General features: G+C 39.3%; 1 protein-coding gene and 1 pseudogene across 1 annotated transcript in view; one reads left to right on the forward strand and one right to left on the reverse strand.

Annotated features, from left to right (window-relative positions):
- The window catches only part of LOC135967809 (uncharacterized), a 29,938-nt gene extending 23,651 nt beyond the window's left edge, over positions 1–6,287 (reverse strand). Inside the window, exon 1 of the mRNA XM_065532192.1 lies at positions 6,166–6,287. Within this exon, the coding sequence (XP_065388264.1) occupies positions 6,166–6,199 (34 nt within the window). The 5' untranslated portion in view covers positions 6,200–6,287. The remainder of the gene's footprint in view (positions 1–6,165) is intronic.
- Positions 6,288–10,318: 4,031 nt separating this feature from the next.
- LOC102137499 (BCL2/adenovirus E1B 19 kDa protein-interacting protein 3-like) lies at positions 10,319–13,977 on the forward strand (annotated as a pseudogene).
- Positions 13,978–18,435: the final 4,458 nt, after the last annotated feature.

Consider the following 18,435-nt stretch of genomic DNA (forward strand, 5'->3'; position numbering starts at 1 on the left):
AGATATCTTTAGTAGTCAAACTCAGAAACAGAAAGTGGAAGGGTGTTTGTCCAGGGCTGGAGAGAGGGTAAAATGGGCAGTTGTTACTTAACGTGTATTGAGTTTTAGTTTTGCAAGATGTAAAAGTTCTAGAGGCCTTTTGCATAACAATATAGTTATCATGACTGAAATTTACACTTTTTAAAGACTGGGTCTCAATCTGTTGCCTGGGTTAGAGTGCAGTGATGTGACCACAGCTTACTGCCATCTCCAACTCTCAGGCTCAAGTGATCCTCCCACCTCAGCCTCCCAGGTATCTGAAATTAGAAGCACATGCCACCATACCCAGCTAAGTTTTCTAATTTGTTGTAGATATCGGGTCTCCATATGTTGCTCAGGCTGGTCTCACACTCGTGGGTTCAAGCAATGCTCCTTCCTCAGCCTCCCAAAGTGCTAGGATTACAGGCATGAGCCACCATACCTGGCCATAAAGTGTACACTTAAAAACAATTAAAATGGTAAATTTTATGTTTTGTATTTTCATGACAATTAAACTTTTTTCAAAGGATAACTAAAAAGTCATACAGAAATAAAACTTTCCAAAAATTACCTTCAAATCACAAAAGTGTTTCTCTTGTACAAAAAAAAATATTCATTAAACACATGGTGAAAATAAGTGAAAAATAATTTAAATGACTACCAGTCACCTGGACAGGATAAGTCAACCAAGAAAACAAATATAGTAGATAAGCCATAACAAAACTAGAGTCATATTTATAGGTAAAATCACATACATATAACTTAACTATGATAGACATATGGCTGATTCATCTTTTAATTAAACTCCATACTGACATAAAATGTACATTCGAAGTTGCACATTGTCTAAAATTGTAACACATAAATGAAACAAAAAAACAGTAAACTGATGTCAAAATTCTATACAAAAAATGAAATTTCAAAATTTAGTAAGATAAATATTTACCCATAAAATGTGAAATGCAACATTGATGTACCATTTAAAAAGTATTTGTCCAAATAACTAAAATTATCAACCATGTGCACTCATGGAAAGCAGGTATTTTAAATCATTGATATGGAGTGTATGGCAGTAAAATTTCATAGAAACTGCACTATACCATAAATAAAAGGTTCTAATAAAAATATTTTAATGAGTAAGCATTTAAAAGACATGAAAGGTAATTTTTAGTATGTTTTAATATATTGATGCTATTCTTACACAAAATAATACTGTTGTAATTTAACCTTTAGAAGCATATAATAGTGTTACATTTCTAAATAGAAAAAACTATATATGTTTTGTAAAATAAAGTGAGAGTCACTGATATATAAAATAAGTATTTGGAAATAAATCATATTATCATTTAGATGTAGACTGAAGAAAGTGGGTGGAAATCCTATGATTCCTTTTTGCCTGCAGTAAAAATTTTACAAGTGACTGGCAAATATGAGGTGCCTACTGATTATCTGATATGCTTCAGACATCACATGTAAATTCTGGCATATTGTTCTGAATGTCTGAATATAAAATTACAACTCTGAAATAGAAAATAGAAACAAAGCATACAAGAAACTTACATCAGTACACTGTTAGAATAGATGGTGCCTGGCTTCTGTATGATCCCATAGCCACAAAAAAAGTGTAGGTTATCCCTGATAAAAGTGTCTTTATGAGAGAGTGAGCATGGCTCACACCTGTAATCACAACTAAATGATACAGGAAGGTTGCTTCAGGCCAGAAGTTCCACATCAGCCTGGAAATATAGCAAGGTCCCATGTCAAAAAGCGTACCTTTAAGAAACATTTGGGATCCAGGGGGGAAGTTGTGAAACCCTGCTAAAGCTTGAGATTGAGAAGCATCCATTGTAGAAGGCAGGCCCTCATTCAGGTGGCAAACTAGACGACTCCTGGTTTTGGCTACACAGCAAGAAATGGTCTACTCAACTCGATCCCACTGAGAATACTGAACAGACTCTATAACCATTTGAAACTCAGGCACAGTCTGGGAATCGTCCTGTCTGTCCAGAGACCTTGGAAGAGACACCCAAGGCCTGCAGACCTTGGCCTTTACTGTGGTCCCTGAAACAGTTCAGTGACTCAGTTCTAGCTTCCTTTGTCACAGCTCATGGCCAGTCCTGTCCATTTAGCAAGCCACACAGTGACCTGGGAAAACCCGCCCAGGTGCTCACTGGGAGCCACACACTCATCCACGCCCTGATAATAAGACCCACCATATATAGACTTAACTACAGACATCTGTCCTTGTTTCTGCCCTACGGACCCAAGTTCTGAAGGAAATCCAGTCTGCCCAGGAATAAGACAGGGATCACAATCACCCAAGACCCTGGTAACAAGACAACCGAAGGCAGACCCAGCAGCCTTGTGACCCAGCTACAACCCCTATTCACTACAAACCCTGAGGGCATCCCATCCCCTGGGGGAACCAACAAGAGAAGATCTTTACCTCTTGGAACCAGATTATAAAAACTTGAAAAGGTGTTTACTTCTTCAGATTCACAGGCACCAATGCAAGGCCACATTGTACCCACCATCAATGCTTTTATTTTAACATAGCACTGAAAGTATGTGACAAAATTTGTCAAGTAAAATTATTTGAAAAGTTATTTAAGTTGAAGACAAGAAAAAATGTTGCTGTTTGTAGATGACATGATGCTATATACAGAAAACTATAAACAGTAAGCCAAAATCTGTCTAAGCTAATAAATGCACTCCATATATTAGTAAAATATAAAATTAACATACAAATATCAGTTATGGTTTCATGCACGAACATCAAACTACCTGATTTAAAAAAGCAGAAAACAATCTCATTTAAAATAACATTAAAGTGATAAATTTCTAAGGAACAAATCTAACCAAGGAGGTAAAAGATCTTTATACTGAAAGATATAGGTATTGATGAAAGAAACTGAAGAAGATACAAGAAACGTAAATTTATCCCACATTTATAGATTGGAAGAATAAATATTGTTAAAGTACCATATTATCCAAAGTCATCTATAGATTCAGTGAAGTCCCTATCACAATTCCAGTGGCTTTTTGCACAGTAATACAAAATACAATCCTAAAATGTATATGAAAGTACAATAGATCTGAATAGCCAGAGTAATCTTGAGGAAAAAATACAAAGCAAAGAGACATCATACTTTATGATTTCAAACTATATTTAAAGACTACACTAAGAAAAATGGGATGATAAGCATGGAAAAAAATGGACACAAAAACCAACAGAACAGAATAGAGAGCCTGGAAATAAACCCATGCATATAAGGTCAACCCTAAACAAGTGCACCAAAAACACACAGTGAAAAATGTATAGTGTCTTCAGTACTCAGATCTGGGGAAACTGGATACCCACAAGCAAAACATTAAAATTAGATTCTTTTTCTTACACCATATGAAAAATTACCTTGATTGAAGACTTAAATACAAGACATGAATCCTGAAAACTCCTAAAAAATAGGAAGAAATCTTGATAGTCCTAGCAATATATTCTTTTTGCCTCAACACCAAAAGTACAGGAGCAAAAGGAGATATAAACAAGCTGAATGGCATCAAACTATAAAGCTTTTGCACAGAAAATAGAATAAAATAAATTTATGAAATGGGAGAAAATACTTGCAAACTATACATGTAAGAGAATAATATATGAAAAATAAGGAACTAAGCAAATCCAAAGCCAAAACAATAATAAAAATAACCCAATTGAAAAATAGGCAAAAGACTGAATTCATATTTTAAAATGAAGACACAAATGGCCAACAAATATATGAAAAGTTACAAAACATCACCAATCATCAGGCAACTGCAAATCAAAACCATGATGAGCTATCACCTCACATCTGTTAGGATGGAACAGAGTTGTATAGATATATCCATCTCTATATGAGCTATATACATATACACACATACACACACATCTTTACATATATATGTAAATAAATATAACGATTATTGATAAGAATGTGAAAAAAAAAATTCTATACACTCCTGGAGAGTTTTAAATTGGTAGAGTCAATATAAAAACCAATATGAATGTTATCTGAAAAACAGAAGTGTCAGGCAATCTAGCAATCCCACTTTTGGGTATATAATCAAAGGAAACAAAGCAAATATTTCCAAGAAACATTTGCACTCCCAAGTTCACTGCATTATTCACAATTTCAAATATATAAAAAACCCTACATGTTTGTGAATGCCAAATGGATAAAGTAATTATGGACCAAATAGACAATAGAATATTATTCAGCCATAAAACATAATGGAATCTTGCCATTTCAACAACATGGATGAACCTGAAGGACATTGTACTACATGAAATAAGAAATGCACATTAAGAGAAATACTGCTTGTTTTCACTTATACAAGAAATATGAAAAGGCTGAACTTATAAACTCAGAGTCCAGTGTTAGTTGCCAGGGACTGGAGGTGAGGAAAATGAAGGATACAAACTTTCAGTTATAAGATGAATAAGTTTTAAGGATATAATACATAGCTTCATGACTACTGTTAACAATGTTTTGTATGCTTAAAATTTGCTAAGGCAGTAAACAGGTGTTCTCACTACAAAAAAAGGTACTAAGAGTAGACATGTCTGTTAATGTGATCGTACTAATTATTTCACAGGGTATACACACAGCAAGTCATTACATTACACACAAAAAATATGTAGTTATACAAAAGTAATTTGTAAAAAATCCGCAATATATATGCACATACATATATATACAGGCACATGAATGACACAGTCCAGGTAAGCTTCATATTAAACAAGATAAAATTATAAAATAATAGTTATTAAAAATAAGGTCACAAATGGGACTTTAATATGTGCTCAGCAACGTTGTAAGCTCCCTAATGGCATAGTATATTTGAGCAATGTACAGAGTAGATAAATTAAACTATCTTACAGTTAAGGAATTAGGGCATGTAGACCTTAAATGACCAACTCACTTCATACTAAAAAAAGTGAAGTAAAATCATATTAGATTTTTTTTTTTTAGTTTGGGCATATGCTTAGTATTCTGATGAAATTACCGAGTATGAATTTCTGTAGAAACACATTTGAAACCTCATAGGTGAAGAAAATTTTAAAGCAGAAAACTCATAACACCTGTCCCTGGTGTTCCTGGAATTTCTGAAACAAATCCCAATATCACCACTACTCTCACAAATTTCAGCCATGATTCAAAAGGGGAACTTAAAAATGGCTTGCCATGGTTTCTAAAAATATATATTTGTGTGTCCCTAAAGGCAACAGAAAAGCAGTCAGATCATGCAGTCCCTCATATGCCATGAAAAGGACTTTGCCTCTCAATGTAAACATGAAGGAGGATCACTAAAGGGAAAGTAGAATCCATAGAGCATTTAAGGGCATGAGACAGAAGATGCCCCTGTATGAGAGAAAGAGAAAGAAACCCAGGCTTCTCACAAACTATTTCCATTGAAAGGCAGGCCTCCCAAATCACATTTTAAGGTCTGGCTTCCTCATTGACCTTGGACCTCTCATCTGTCATCTGCTGTGCCATCTGCTTCATTCACTCTCACTTACCTGGGTGTTTTGCTACTGTCTCATGTCTCTTCACATTCCAAGGCTCTTTCCTTTCTTCCAGACAGGTGATCAGCTCTGGCTTAGAGACAGCAATACCTGTTTTATTTTAAAAAGTAATTGTTGCTGTGATTTTCCAATTATCAACCTAGTACTATCTTTAGTAGGGAAAAGAAGACATAATAGAAGTCTAGAAAATCCCCAAATACTGTTTCATGACAGAACCTCCAGAATATTTAGGACACATTTTAAATTTCTGGGTCTTTAGCTCCACTACCCAGTATTACTGAATCAAAAATTAGTAGGGGCAATAGGATTTTCAGGTGTGGGCAACAATATTTTAAGCCACCAAACTTCTGGAATTACCACTTATCTATAATTAAAAACACAGATCAGCTCAGGAAAGGGGAAAGTTCAGGTAAAAATAGAACATCTTCAAGAATTTCTTTTCTACAACAACGAATCTCCAAGATGGTCTTGAAAGAAGGAATCTAAAATACATTCATGGAAAGCAGAAACTACAAAAAACATTCTACAAAGGACGGAAATGAAACCCTTGTGGTATATTAGGAAAAATTTATTGAAATTATCCTCACCCAGGGAGACCAGGTTTCTGTAGTTCTCTAACATCACATTCCTATACAAATCCTGCTGAGCAGTGTCCAGACATTGCCACTCCTCCACAGAGAATTCTATGGCCACATCCCTGAATGTCAACAGTCTCTGAAAAAAACAAACACAAAAAAATGTACACAAACACATGTTTATCAAGTGGCCATAGGCATAATTCTTAATTTGACTCAAGATGAAAAGAGTGAAGAGGACTGATTGCGACTTGTATGATTGCCTAGAGTCACCTAATAAAATACTTTTCAACACAGAAATATTATCTCCTGGAGGAAAGAGGATGGAATAAGATCTCTAACACCAGTGTATCAGCGTATGCTTTTCCGTATAATAAAATATAACATCAAGAGCATGAACACAGACATACATTTTTGAGGACTATATTTACATCGTACAGAGTAAGTTGTATGTATTTTTCAGATGAAAAAGTCATGGCTAAATACAGGGTACTGCTCAAATTTTAATATGCACAACAATAAACTGAAGATCTGATTATGCAGATTTTGTTTCAGGAGATCTGGGATAAAGCCTGAGTTTCTGAATTTCTAACAAGCTCACCAGTGATGCTAACATTTCTGGCCTACAAAGAATGTTGTGTTAAACACCCAGTCAGTGGCAGAGCCTGGGCTTATCCCAGTTTTTCTGACAGGTAAACAATGAGATCCTTCATTTTTCAAAGAAAGATACTTGTAAAGAGAATCAAAGAAGACAGGGGAGCTTCCAAATTAAATGTGATGGTTTATGCACATCAGCTGGTAAGTGCCCCCAAGGTACTAAATAATAAAGGGAAAGGCAATTAATTCTATAGCAGAAAAATCTGTCAGAGATCTCTTTCTCCAAGTGAATGAAATTAACACCAACTATAACAGGACAAGTTTTTATTGTGTGCTGAGGCAGAGGACACATCACCACTGCTGTGATACTGACTCCCCCAAAAGGTAAGCTATAATCTCAATCTAATCATCAAAAGACATCGAGTATATGAAAAGTCCAAGCAACAGATAGCTCCCGTGTTCTGTAATCTCTAATAGTGTATTTAAATAGTCTTTACTTAGCATCCTAGAGAGCTAGTATCTCCAACTTATTTTTCTTAGAACTTGCTGAATTAATCTGGGCAATAAATGCCATTCTGTTCAAATGTGTATTTTCTTAATCCTCTTCTGCACAGAGCTGATGAGAAACACAGATGGAACCTAAACAGTACATGTTCTCCTTCTTCACTAATATACAAGGACTCCAGCACTTCCCCAATAGGAATCTTGATTATCCACACCTTCTCATGTTCAACAGCCATAAAGGGAACATTTTAAATATTACAGGTCATAAATTCATGGTGAGAATTCTGCATGGCTTGTAAGAAGGCGAGATAAAGAGAATGTGGAGAAGGCTCTGGTATATAGCAAAGAAAATTTCCAGAAGCCCCTGACTATTAGAAGAAAAGAGAAAAAAAATAGATGAAACAAATTCATTAAGGAGGAACAGCACAAATAGAGGAGTAAAGGTTTGCTAGTTCTAAACACATGGAATTCCAGGAAGCAGAGTGGACGCAGCTCAATCTAAGACACATTCACCAGAGAACAAGCCATTTCTTCTTCTTCTTCTTCCTCTGGGATTCCCTCACAGGTTTCTTCGGAAAACTCACACCTGAATCTTGAGACTATGACTTTAAAAGCATCAGCACAATCCACTCACCTGCTGTCACCACAACAGGCAGAAGGACCTAGATGTTCAGAAAAAGCCCACCCCTTCTGTCTTTTATAACACATGAGATTTGAGAACAATGAGGTCCTCCTCAAATATCAAAATGTCAGTTTCTCTTTTCTTGCCCTCAGGTGTCTTCACCTAGCACAGATGCCAGAAATTTCTGCTGCAGCAATGGGAATATGTGCTGCACTGACTTGACCCTACCAAACCCAAGGAGAGCAGGCCCTGTGACCTCTTTCTGGAGCAAAAGTTGAAATCAACTCTCATGATGTATCTTGAAACCCTTGTGCTTGACCCTGGCCTCACCTCACAATTACATGAGGCATTTAATTAAAACAACATGGATGCTTCCACCCAGACCAAAAGACAGCCTCTGAGGGAGGGCACAAGGCAAGAGGTTTCTTCAAACTGGCCGTGTGATCCTAATTAGAAGCTTGGGCTGAGAACCACTTTGCCAAGCATTGTCTTTCCAGCTTCACTGTGCATATAAATCATTTGGTAATCTTAGCCCCACCATATGTGATGTGATTCTGCAGGTTTTGAAAGGGTCTATGAACGGTCCCGTCAATGCTGATGTTGTTCCCCCTGGACCTATTAGCAACACTCAGCTGAAGAAAGAGTAGGCACAGCACAGAGACCTTTATACCCAGCACTGTTGTCACAAGTACATATGATCCAAATGAAGACAACAAATCTCCATCGTGAAAGATCACATTCTTTGATGGCATTTTAAGGTTCACAGATGGAGGCAAAAACAGCAATGTCTGAGCCAGTCTGCATTTGGAAAATAACACGTACAGATTCACTAATGCAATGTTTATTAAGCAGATGATATGTGCTCAGAAGTATGTTAAGGAGCACTGTTCTGGGAATCTCACATTATGTGACTTAATCCTCATAATAGCCTGGGAGTTAGGTACTAAGTGTTCAATAATTCCCAGGATTTAGATGAAGGAACCAGCATTTTAATTTCTTCTTCTGTTTCTTCATCATTGATTTTGAAAGAAAATATATAGAATGAAAGATAAATATAGACCATAGGAATATAGAAAGGAAGGGTAAAGTGTAGTTCAGAGAGATTTCTCATTGTTATGTTTGTGTTTACTTTCTTGTGACTTGTGGAGCAATTACTGGATCTGCAGAAATAGAACATAGGTTGCTGGGTAGGATGTCTCTACAAGCCCTGGCTTCAATGAAAAAGAAAGAAATTAAGGCTCCAAAATATACAGTAAATTGATTCCATTTATCTACTTTTGAGTTTCAGGAAACTTTGAGCACAAGTTCTGGAGAGGCAGCAGGAGCCACCACCCAAAAGGAGAGATTCCAGAACTAGATGAGGCCCAGAAGAGGGTGAATCTGGACAGGGCTGGGGCAAGGAGAGGGTCCTATGTAGAATTATGTTCTCAAAGCTCCTGGGGTATTTCCAGTTCTCTTTCCTAAGCCTAAGAGTTTGTGTAATTTTAATCTATTTTAGCTACCTCTTTGTCTATTTTATAACATATAATACCAAGAAATTTAACCAAAGCCCTTAGGGTTCTCTAGGACAATTTTATTAAAAGCTAAATATGTGTTCTTAGCAAGGTAAAAACACTAGAAATAGCAACAACAACCATCACAACTCTTCTGTGTATGAATAGCCCTTCAGGTGGTGACATCAGAAGTCACAACAGCATAAGGGATGTGGTGCCAATGAAGCCCAAGTCCCCTGCACACCTCCCTTCATTGTACTGACCACATGGTGCTGAATTCTACCATTTATCTGGTTGCTCCAGACTGAAAGTTCCTAGATGGTAGGGACCATAACTGCTTCACCTATTTTTCTCATGGCATATGAGGTGGAGGCAATTGGTTTATCAGTTTGAGTCTCCAGACCTCCTCCTTGTTTTTCACCCAAATACCAAGAAACTGGAGAAACTCTCCTCCGGATACCAACCAAGGAGCTTCCTTCCATGAGGAGAGAAACAAACACTGGGTGCCTCATTTATCTTACTCTGGGATGGAACCAGAATTAGACACTCTTGTCAGCCTGGTCCGAGTCTGCACAGAACATCCTCAAATGTCTCACAGACACACAGGTCATTGTGAGACGGTTCCTAGTGACCCTGGGATTATGGCCACATGGTGATTCAGACAAGAGAGACTTAACCTGACTCTAAATAGAAAATCGAATTGTCCTGGTGGAGCTCTAGAACTTGGATCCAGATGTGGTATCACCCATCCTAATTAGCTAGTTCTTAGGAAAGAGGAAGGACAAGAATACTGTACTCTAGTATCACATTTTACAGGTAGATGTAGTTGTGGTCATAGCTCTAATTATTATATGGCATTGACCTCTTACTGCTAAGATGTGATGGAAAAAAAGAGTCAAACTCTGGAAAACATTTGAATAGATTTACTCTGAGCAAAATTAGAGTGACCATGGCCCACGACACAGCCCTCAGGAGACCTGGAGAACATGTGCCCAAGGTTGTCTTGGTGAAGCTTGGTTTTGCATATTTTGGAGAGACATGAGACATTAATCAAATACATATAAGATATACATTGGGCCAGCCCATAAGCACAGGAGAACTCAAAACTGGAGCTTTCATGTTACAGGTAGATTTAAAAGTTTTCTGATTGGCAATTGGCTGAAAGAGTTATTATCAATATAAAGGAATGTCTGGGTTGTGATAAGGGGTTGTGCAGACCACAGATTTATAATGCAGATGAAGCCTCCAGGTCACAGGCTTCAAAACTAATAGAGTATAAATGTTTCTTATCAGACTAAAGGTCGGTGTTGATGTTAACTTTAGTTGGCTTTTCCCAAATTCCAAAGGGAAGGGGTCATAACGAAGCATGTCTAACCCCCAATTCCTGTCATAGCCTGAGCTAATCTTTCACGTTCACTTTGGAATGCCCTGGCCAAGAGGAAGGGTCCATTCAGATGGTTGGGAAGGCCTCAGAATTTTAATTTTGGTTTAACGATGCTTGTTTATACTGACAGATTCTGCCATCAGATTCTATATACATGAGAAGCCCCTCGCTTATCTGCAGCAAGTCACTGGACAAGATCTGGAAAGCTCAAAGGGACACATTCTGAAAGGGGGACTTTAAGATGTCAATGTTGACCTCACTATGAAGAAAATGTCTCCTGTGGGTTTTCTGTACATTCTCAATCTTTAGTCTAGCCCTGTTTTGTAAATCCCAGATGGTGGCCAGTTCTTACGTGCAGGTTCTAGGTGGGATCCACCTGTCTCTGCATTCTTGGGTGTTACAGCAAGCAGAGTAAAACCAAAGGAGAGATCCACTCAAAGAGACTGCACCCTCTAAATAGTATGTTGACTGAAAAGGAAAAAAGCAGCCAGGTGCGGTGGCTCACACCTATAATCCTAGCACTTTGGGAGGCAGAGGCAGGCAGATCATGAGGTCAGGAGATCGAGACCATCCTGACTAACACGGTGAAACCCCATCTCTACTAAAAATACAAAAAATTAACCAGGCATGGTGGCACACGCCTGTAGTCCCAGCTACTCAGGAGGCTGAGGCAAGAGAATCACTTGAACCTGGGAGGCAGAGGTTGCAGTGAGCCAAGATCGTGCCACTGCACTCCAGCCTGGGCACCAGAGCAAAACTCCACCTCAAAAAGAAAAAAAAGGAGAGAGAGAGAGATAGAGAGAGAGAGAAAGGAAGGAAGGAAGGAAGAAAGGAGGAAAGGAAGAAAGGAGGAAAGAAGAAAAGGAGGAAAGGAGGAAAGGAAGAAAGGAAGAAAGAAAAGAAGAAAAAACTGAGGCAACATTCATAGAAGTAGAGTTTTGGGTCAAGCTTGAGGATTGCAACCTGGGAGCATAGATTCAAGCTGCCCTCAATACACACTTCAATTAGCAGCAGTTACAAGTGGATTTGTAAAGGCAAAAGTAAAGGACAAGTAGTGGGCTGATACAGAGTTGTTTGTGAGGAATTCTTACTGATTTACAGAAATAACATTACTGATTGGCTACATATTGTTAAGCTATAGGGTGTGGGGTGTAGTGTCCAGTGTGGGATTATTAGGTTAATGTACAGCTAGGTATGGCAATAGCAACCAGTTTCAAGAGATGAATGCATAGCTCAAGGCAGTACGACATGATTGTGGCCTCATCTTAGCATCTCTCTGGGCCTAAAATTTGAATTCCTCAAATAAAAGTTTTTCTCTTTTCTCAAATCTCAAGGTCTGGAATCAGAATTCAGAGCATAGTTTTAGGTCTTGGGTAGAAAAGCAGCAGGTGTTATTTGCACATGTGTGGACATTTGGACAAGAAGAGGAAGGAGAAAGTTGAGATTTTTCTCATATCTACTCAATGCACATGGGTTATCCTGACTGTTTCTGGGCCCTGTGGTCTCTGGATCCATTTCAGGTCTGATGATACTGGGGTCACTGAAAGAGGTGGAATGGTTGATCACTGCCATGTGGAGTTTGTAGAAATATGGTCTAAAAACTCTCTAGAAGTGACTTTAGAGGACTATAGATCCCAAATAGGCAGAGACACCATTCTGCCTGCGTACTGTGGGGGCAGCATGCACTTTGTAGCACAGTTGTGGATTGGCTGGAAGCCTGACAGGGAAAGGCCCCTCCAGTGAGAAGTATGGTGGGAACTTTATATGTTTATATCATGTCTGGCTATTCTGGACAGTGTTTGGAGAATATAATTAAAAGCAAAATTGGGGAAACCCCAGAAAAGCTCCACAATAATAGAACAGAAAAAAAGCTATTGTATCACACAGTTAAACTGGAATGTGACCGGCTCATTGACAGGCAATCTGCTTAGGAGAGTGCAAAAATAGAAACAAGGTCACCATCATTAGTCCACAAGTGGAGGACCTGACAGCACCATTTGTCATACATAGTTCACCCTAAATTTACCTGGTAATGGGGGGTGGGTATCTGTGTATGCTAGTTGGCCATATTCAAAAAATAATAAACTTCATCATTATGACAGGAAGTAGTTTTGCAACTTGGAGCCTGATGCCTGCAGAAGGTAGCCTCCCACTCTGCTACAGGTGCTATTGAACAGTTTGCTATCTTCTTGGCTATTTACACATCAAAGCAATGGGTCCCTACTCTGTGAGCGCTGGCCTGCAGTACTCCTGCTTGCCCGCTCCTGGCAGCCTGTGTCCTCTCTTGACCTCTATTATCTGCCGCTGAGGCACAGCCCACAGCCCACAGCAGGCAGCCCATATCCCATGTGAACCCCAACTGTCACAGCTGCACCCCAGTGCTACATCATAGAGTGGGGTCCCTGAGCTGCAGGAGAAGAGGCTGAAGGGCTCCTGGGCAGAATTATATTTTCTCAATAATGGAAACAGAAGAGTTTCAGCCTCGGTTTCTGTTTATACGGCTGACAAAGGAAAAAACAGCTGGATTCCCAGCATGAGTCTGGATAGAGCAGCTCCAAGGGTTGTCACTGTGACAGTCCACCTCTTAAAGGCACCAAGAGACACTAAGAGGTCTTCTGAAAAAGATACCCAAAGGATTGGAGAGAAAAACAACTCTCAGTCTGAGGAAGATTGTATTGAGAAAAGAAAGAAGTTGAAAGCATCTTAAAGAAAAACTTAGGTTAGATATGAGATTAGTCACGTTGGCCAGAAAATATTCCCTGAAGCAGTTCCCCTTTAAACACCCCAAGTGCACAGCTGCTCTCAGCATGAGAAACTAGTGTTATGAACAAAGGGAAATTATTCTCAGCAGAATGTCTTAAAGTTTTTCTTCCATCTATGCTGATCTCTCATCTGCTGGCCATTGGATTGGGCATCTACATTGAAACACATCTGACAACCCCCACCAGCACTTTCTGATGAAGAACTGGAAGCCGACTTTGTTCATCTAGATGAGTAGATCTGACCTTGCAACAATGCCAGCTGACGGAGCTGTTATGATCCGTGGGGGGCTGCATCACCTGTGTCTATTTGTTCTGTAATAGCTGCATTCTTACTTTAGTAAAATAGAAGAATAGACTCCAAAATCTTGCTGACATATAATTATACCTATGGGATCAATTAAGCAGTATGTCAGACTAATATCTACTGTAACAATGAGGTAGTGAATTTCTTTAGACAATAGATATAAATAACTATAAATATTTAACAGACTAGTCTTAATCCATGCCGTATTTTCTAAAATTATCTGTAACCTTAAGTTAAAATGCTTTATGTTTCAAAACAATAAGCAATAATAATATGAAAATTACTATAATTTTAATATCAGGGGTTTGTCCAAAATAAATATTGTGACCTTATATTCACACTATTGTATGAAATACTATTTAATTTACATGGGTGCAGTTGTCTACTAAAGACTACACAAAACTGTGCAAACTGATCTTATGTAATAAACAGAAACAAAGGTACAGCTATGCATTCCACTGTTCGATTCATACACTAAACTCTTCTTGCTTTTGCAATGTAAGTACTACAGTCTCCAAATACTAAGTCATCACCTTAGATGATCAGTTTTCTGTCAAAGGAAAGATACTCAGTGGCTTTTACTCTTCATCACTCTGTATTGCTGAATTTAATCCTATTCTTTGTGCTCAAGTTTTGTGTGCTTTTAAAATGAGTTTATCCTAAACAAATCCATGTCTACTTTAAAAGGTAGAAAATAGAAAAATAAAAATAAAATGAGCTTTGCCAAATCAGAAATAGAATAAAGCCATGGTTCTCAGGTCCTAAAGAAAATCCTGAGTCAAGAAAGAATGACAAAAGGTTGATTTAGCTGTTAAAATAATTTTCATATATTTAAAAAAGCAGAAAAAATACATATAAATGCATTAAGAAAAGGAAAAAGAACAAAATCTCTTCCCTTACTTTCAAAGATTAATCCTCTTATTTCTAACTCACATTTTCACCTTCAATGGCCAGGTCCAGGGACATGGCTCCTGGATATCTGAAATTTGGTAGGCACTGGATTCAGGCATATAAGGGGTGGTCCTGGGTACACAATATACACATGAAAGATGGTTTGTGAGAGGGGAAGCAGAAGAGAGAAAGATGCTATCAGAAATCCACAGGTTGGGGAGAGTGCAAGGTAGGTGGAAAGACTGGTTTGTGCTATACACACTGGCCCAGGTGGGACTATATTCTGATTTACTCCTGTGTCCATGTGGTGGATGAGATTATAATTGGGTTGTCCAGAACTCCAGTTTGGCAGAGCTAATCAGTTGCTGCTACAAATTTGGTGTCAGGGTGGAGATGCACCAGGAGTCCTCTAAGTACTTTTGTGGGTTTCTGGCAAGCAACTTAAGGAGCAAAAGTGCCATAGTGCAATTCCTGAGGATGGGGCCTAGCCCTGGGAGAAGTGTGGTCACATGAATGCCTAGTGGGTATGTTCCCTAGTGGGTGAGAATCATGTGACTGCAGCTGTGAAAGGAGAGGGCTTGTTCTCAGCACTCCTTTCCTCTAAGTTCTCAGTCCCCTCTCTCCCTAATAAGAGACCCACAAATACAGGATAATGTGCAGTGTGAAAGGCTGTGTGCAGGAGAGCAGAGCTGACCTTCCCCGGACACCTGGAGTCTCAAACCCAGGCCCCTGTGATGCTCCTCTAACACCAAATCTATGGAGTTTGCTGAACACTAAGCAATTCCCCAACACCAGCTTGTTGCCTAAATTTCAATTCTGACAATATCCAGAGTCAGCACAGGCCCCATAAGTTCAGGGCCCAGTCCCACACCATTGCCCTTACTGTAGACGCCAGTCACAATCCCCGGGGACCTGTCTACACATCTGAGCTACTGCCTCTAAACTGACAACTCCCATAATCCCCTTTCAAGTCCACTAATTTGACAGAACTTCTCACAGAACTCAGAAAAACACTGCCCTTAATGTTTACCAGTTTATGTTAACAGATTCGATTCAGAAGAGATAAATGGAAAAGATGTACAGGACAAAGAAAAGTGGTGGGGAAAGACGCGACTCCTAGGTAATCCTGGTCAATAGCTATGATTAATGACATTGCCATCCTTTGTGTCCTCCAGGAACAGCTTAATAAAAAGAAACACAACACTCTTCCCGTTATGACTTAGATGATGCTCCCTTTTTGCCTATCACATAGCCACACACATGCACTCTGAAAATTTCCATCTTTCTCTCATGAAGAATAGGCTGAACAATTTTGTCTTCAGTGGTCAAAACAAAATGCTTCTTTTTTTTTTTTTTTTTGAAACGGAGTCTCACTCTGTCATCCAGCCCGAGTGCAGTGGCACAATGTCGGCTCACTGCAACCTCCATCTCCAGGTTTCAAGCAATTCTCCTGCCTCAGCCTCCTGAATAGCTGCGATTAGAGGCATGTGCCACTCCACCTGGCTAATTTTTGTACTTTTGGTAGAGACGGGGTTTCACCATGTTGGCCATGCTGGTCTCAAACTCCTGACCTCAGGTGATCCGTCCCTCAGACTCCCAAAGTGTTGGGATTACAGGCGTGACCATTGCACCTGGCCCAAAACAAAATACTTCTTATATAAACATTACTTAAGTTCCTCTCCCTCTCCCAGGTCCCTGAACTTTGTCCTGTCCTTAGTCTGAGTCAACATACAACCTCACTGTATGTACCTCCTAAGAACACACTGACTTCAGGATGAAACATTCTCTGATCTGGAATCTGTTTTGTCATCCTCCATCCTGACCTTCTCCTCCAATCTTCATTCTAATCTTGTCTGTTCCTCCCTATGAAAGAAAGCCCTTGTCTGCCTAACTTTTGGGATCTTCAAAGATCTTATACTTGGCACTTCCCCCTGTTGCAATACTCCTTTGAAACTAACTTCTTCCCTAAATCCGACTTTGTTTTGTTGGGCAAACTCTAGAAACAGCCCTAGGAAAACAACAATTCCATCCTCAGAACGACCCTTTCAATCCCTTTCCACTCTAAACCCAACTGCATCTGCCTGTGGATACCTAGTTTTCCAGAGCTCTGTAGCTTCTCTCAGTTTAAAACCTTCTTCCATGGTTGGAGTGACCAGACTGGGACACCTGCAGGGGCGACTCCCCAGGAGGAATTAACTGGACCTCCAGTGAACTCCTTTTGCAGACTCAATATTGGCCTTAGCTTGGGATCACTGGGCTCAGGCTTCAACTTCCCAGTTAGGGTTATTCACTTAGTTTTAAATGACAAAACACCAGTCTTTGAAAATTTCAGCAATATTTCTCAAACACAGTGTTTATATGTAAGGGAAGGACATTTTAATGTGCTTACATTTCATACCTCAACAAGAAAAGCAGAAGCCCTTATCCCTTTCAGACAATAAACACACAATTTTTCCACAACAACTCATTTAGTAAACAATTTGTTACACAAGAACACTTTTAGGGGGTGTCAAGTCCATCTCATGAAATTCAGCATTAAACTCAGAAATCAAGATAACAGACATGGGACAGAGCTATCTACTGTCACAAATTCACCCTGCAAAAAGAGGAACTGATGTTTTCATGAATCTATGCAATTCACCAATTAATCTACCACATTTTCTTATGGAAAGGTATTCAAGTCATACAGTCTTAGCGGAAGACGTTTTCACTACTCTTTTCCTTGATATCGTTCCCACAGCTAAGCCCTGGGATTCTATTTGAAATCACCCCCTAAACAAGAACAGACTGAGAAACTTCCTACACTCCCTCTGGAAAATAAAAAAGGTAAATCCAATATTTTTAACAATTGGAATTCCTGACTAGATATCTAATTTTTTCTCAAATCCACCTCTTTCATGCCCTTTGTAAATGTTGTCTTATCTTTCTAGTTCTACCGATAAAACAAATTTACAGTTTAAAAACTGAAGTTTAAATAAGTGAGCAAATTCTTTCAAGGTGGCAACACCAGGTAGTGGCAGTGTTGAGTGCAACACAGACATGTGTGACTCATATGAGGTCAGGCCATCCAGTGACAGAGATCCTCCCATCCTGCTCACTAAAGTGCTCAGTGACCACCCTCCCAGGACACGCGGCACTGTGCACCAGTGGGTGAACGACCCAGGTGCATTTTACTTTGCAGGTTCTTGCACCATCTCTTTCGGATGGGTTTTCCTTGTCCTTTGAGATACTTTTTTTTTCCTTTCAGAAATCTGAGAGAATCCAGAGGGCAGGAATCATTTTTCTCTTTTCTCCTCAAAACCAGCATCTGATTGGCTGACCAACAAAACATGTCTCAAGAAACGGAAGCTGGGTAAAGTGAAGACAAACTAAATGTCCCAAGGGCTTAGCTTTTTAGAGGCACCATATATATGCGAGGAGACTCGTCTAAGCCCCAGGGCCTCCACTTGCTCCCTGGAGAGACTGCACTCCATACCTCTCAGGTTGTTCTCTGTGAGGAAATAACCCCGGGGCTGATACACACTACGCACTCCGGCAGACATAGCCATGATGAGTATCTTGGGCCATCCCCAGATAGTACTGAAGCCCAGAACCAGGAAAAGACAGGAGGGGCCTGAGGACACATCAACTTGTAAAGTTTCTAAAGAGAAACCTCAACCCAAAGACATTCTGATAAGAAGTTTGTGCCTACGGAAAATAAAAGGAAGAGAGGCACAGAGATTTTT

The sequence above is a fragment of the Macaca fascicularis genome, chromosome 16 (assembly GCF_037993035.2).
Source record: "Macaca fascicularis isolate 582-1 chromosome 16, T2T-MFA8v1.1".
Lineage (NCBI taxonomy): Eukaryota > Metazoa > Chordata > Mammalia > Primates > Cercopithecidae > Macaca > Macaca fascicularis.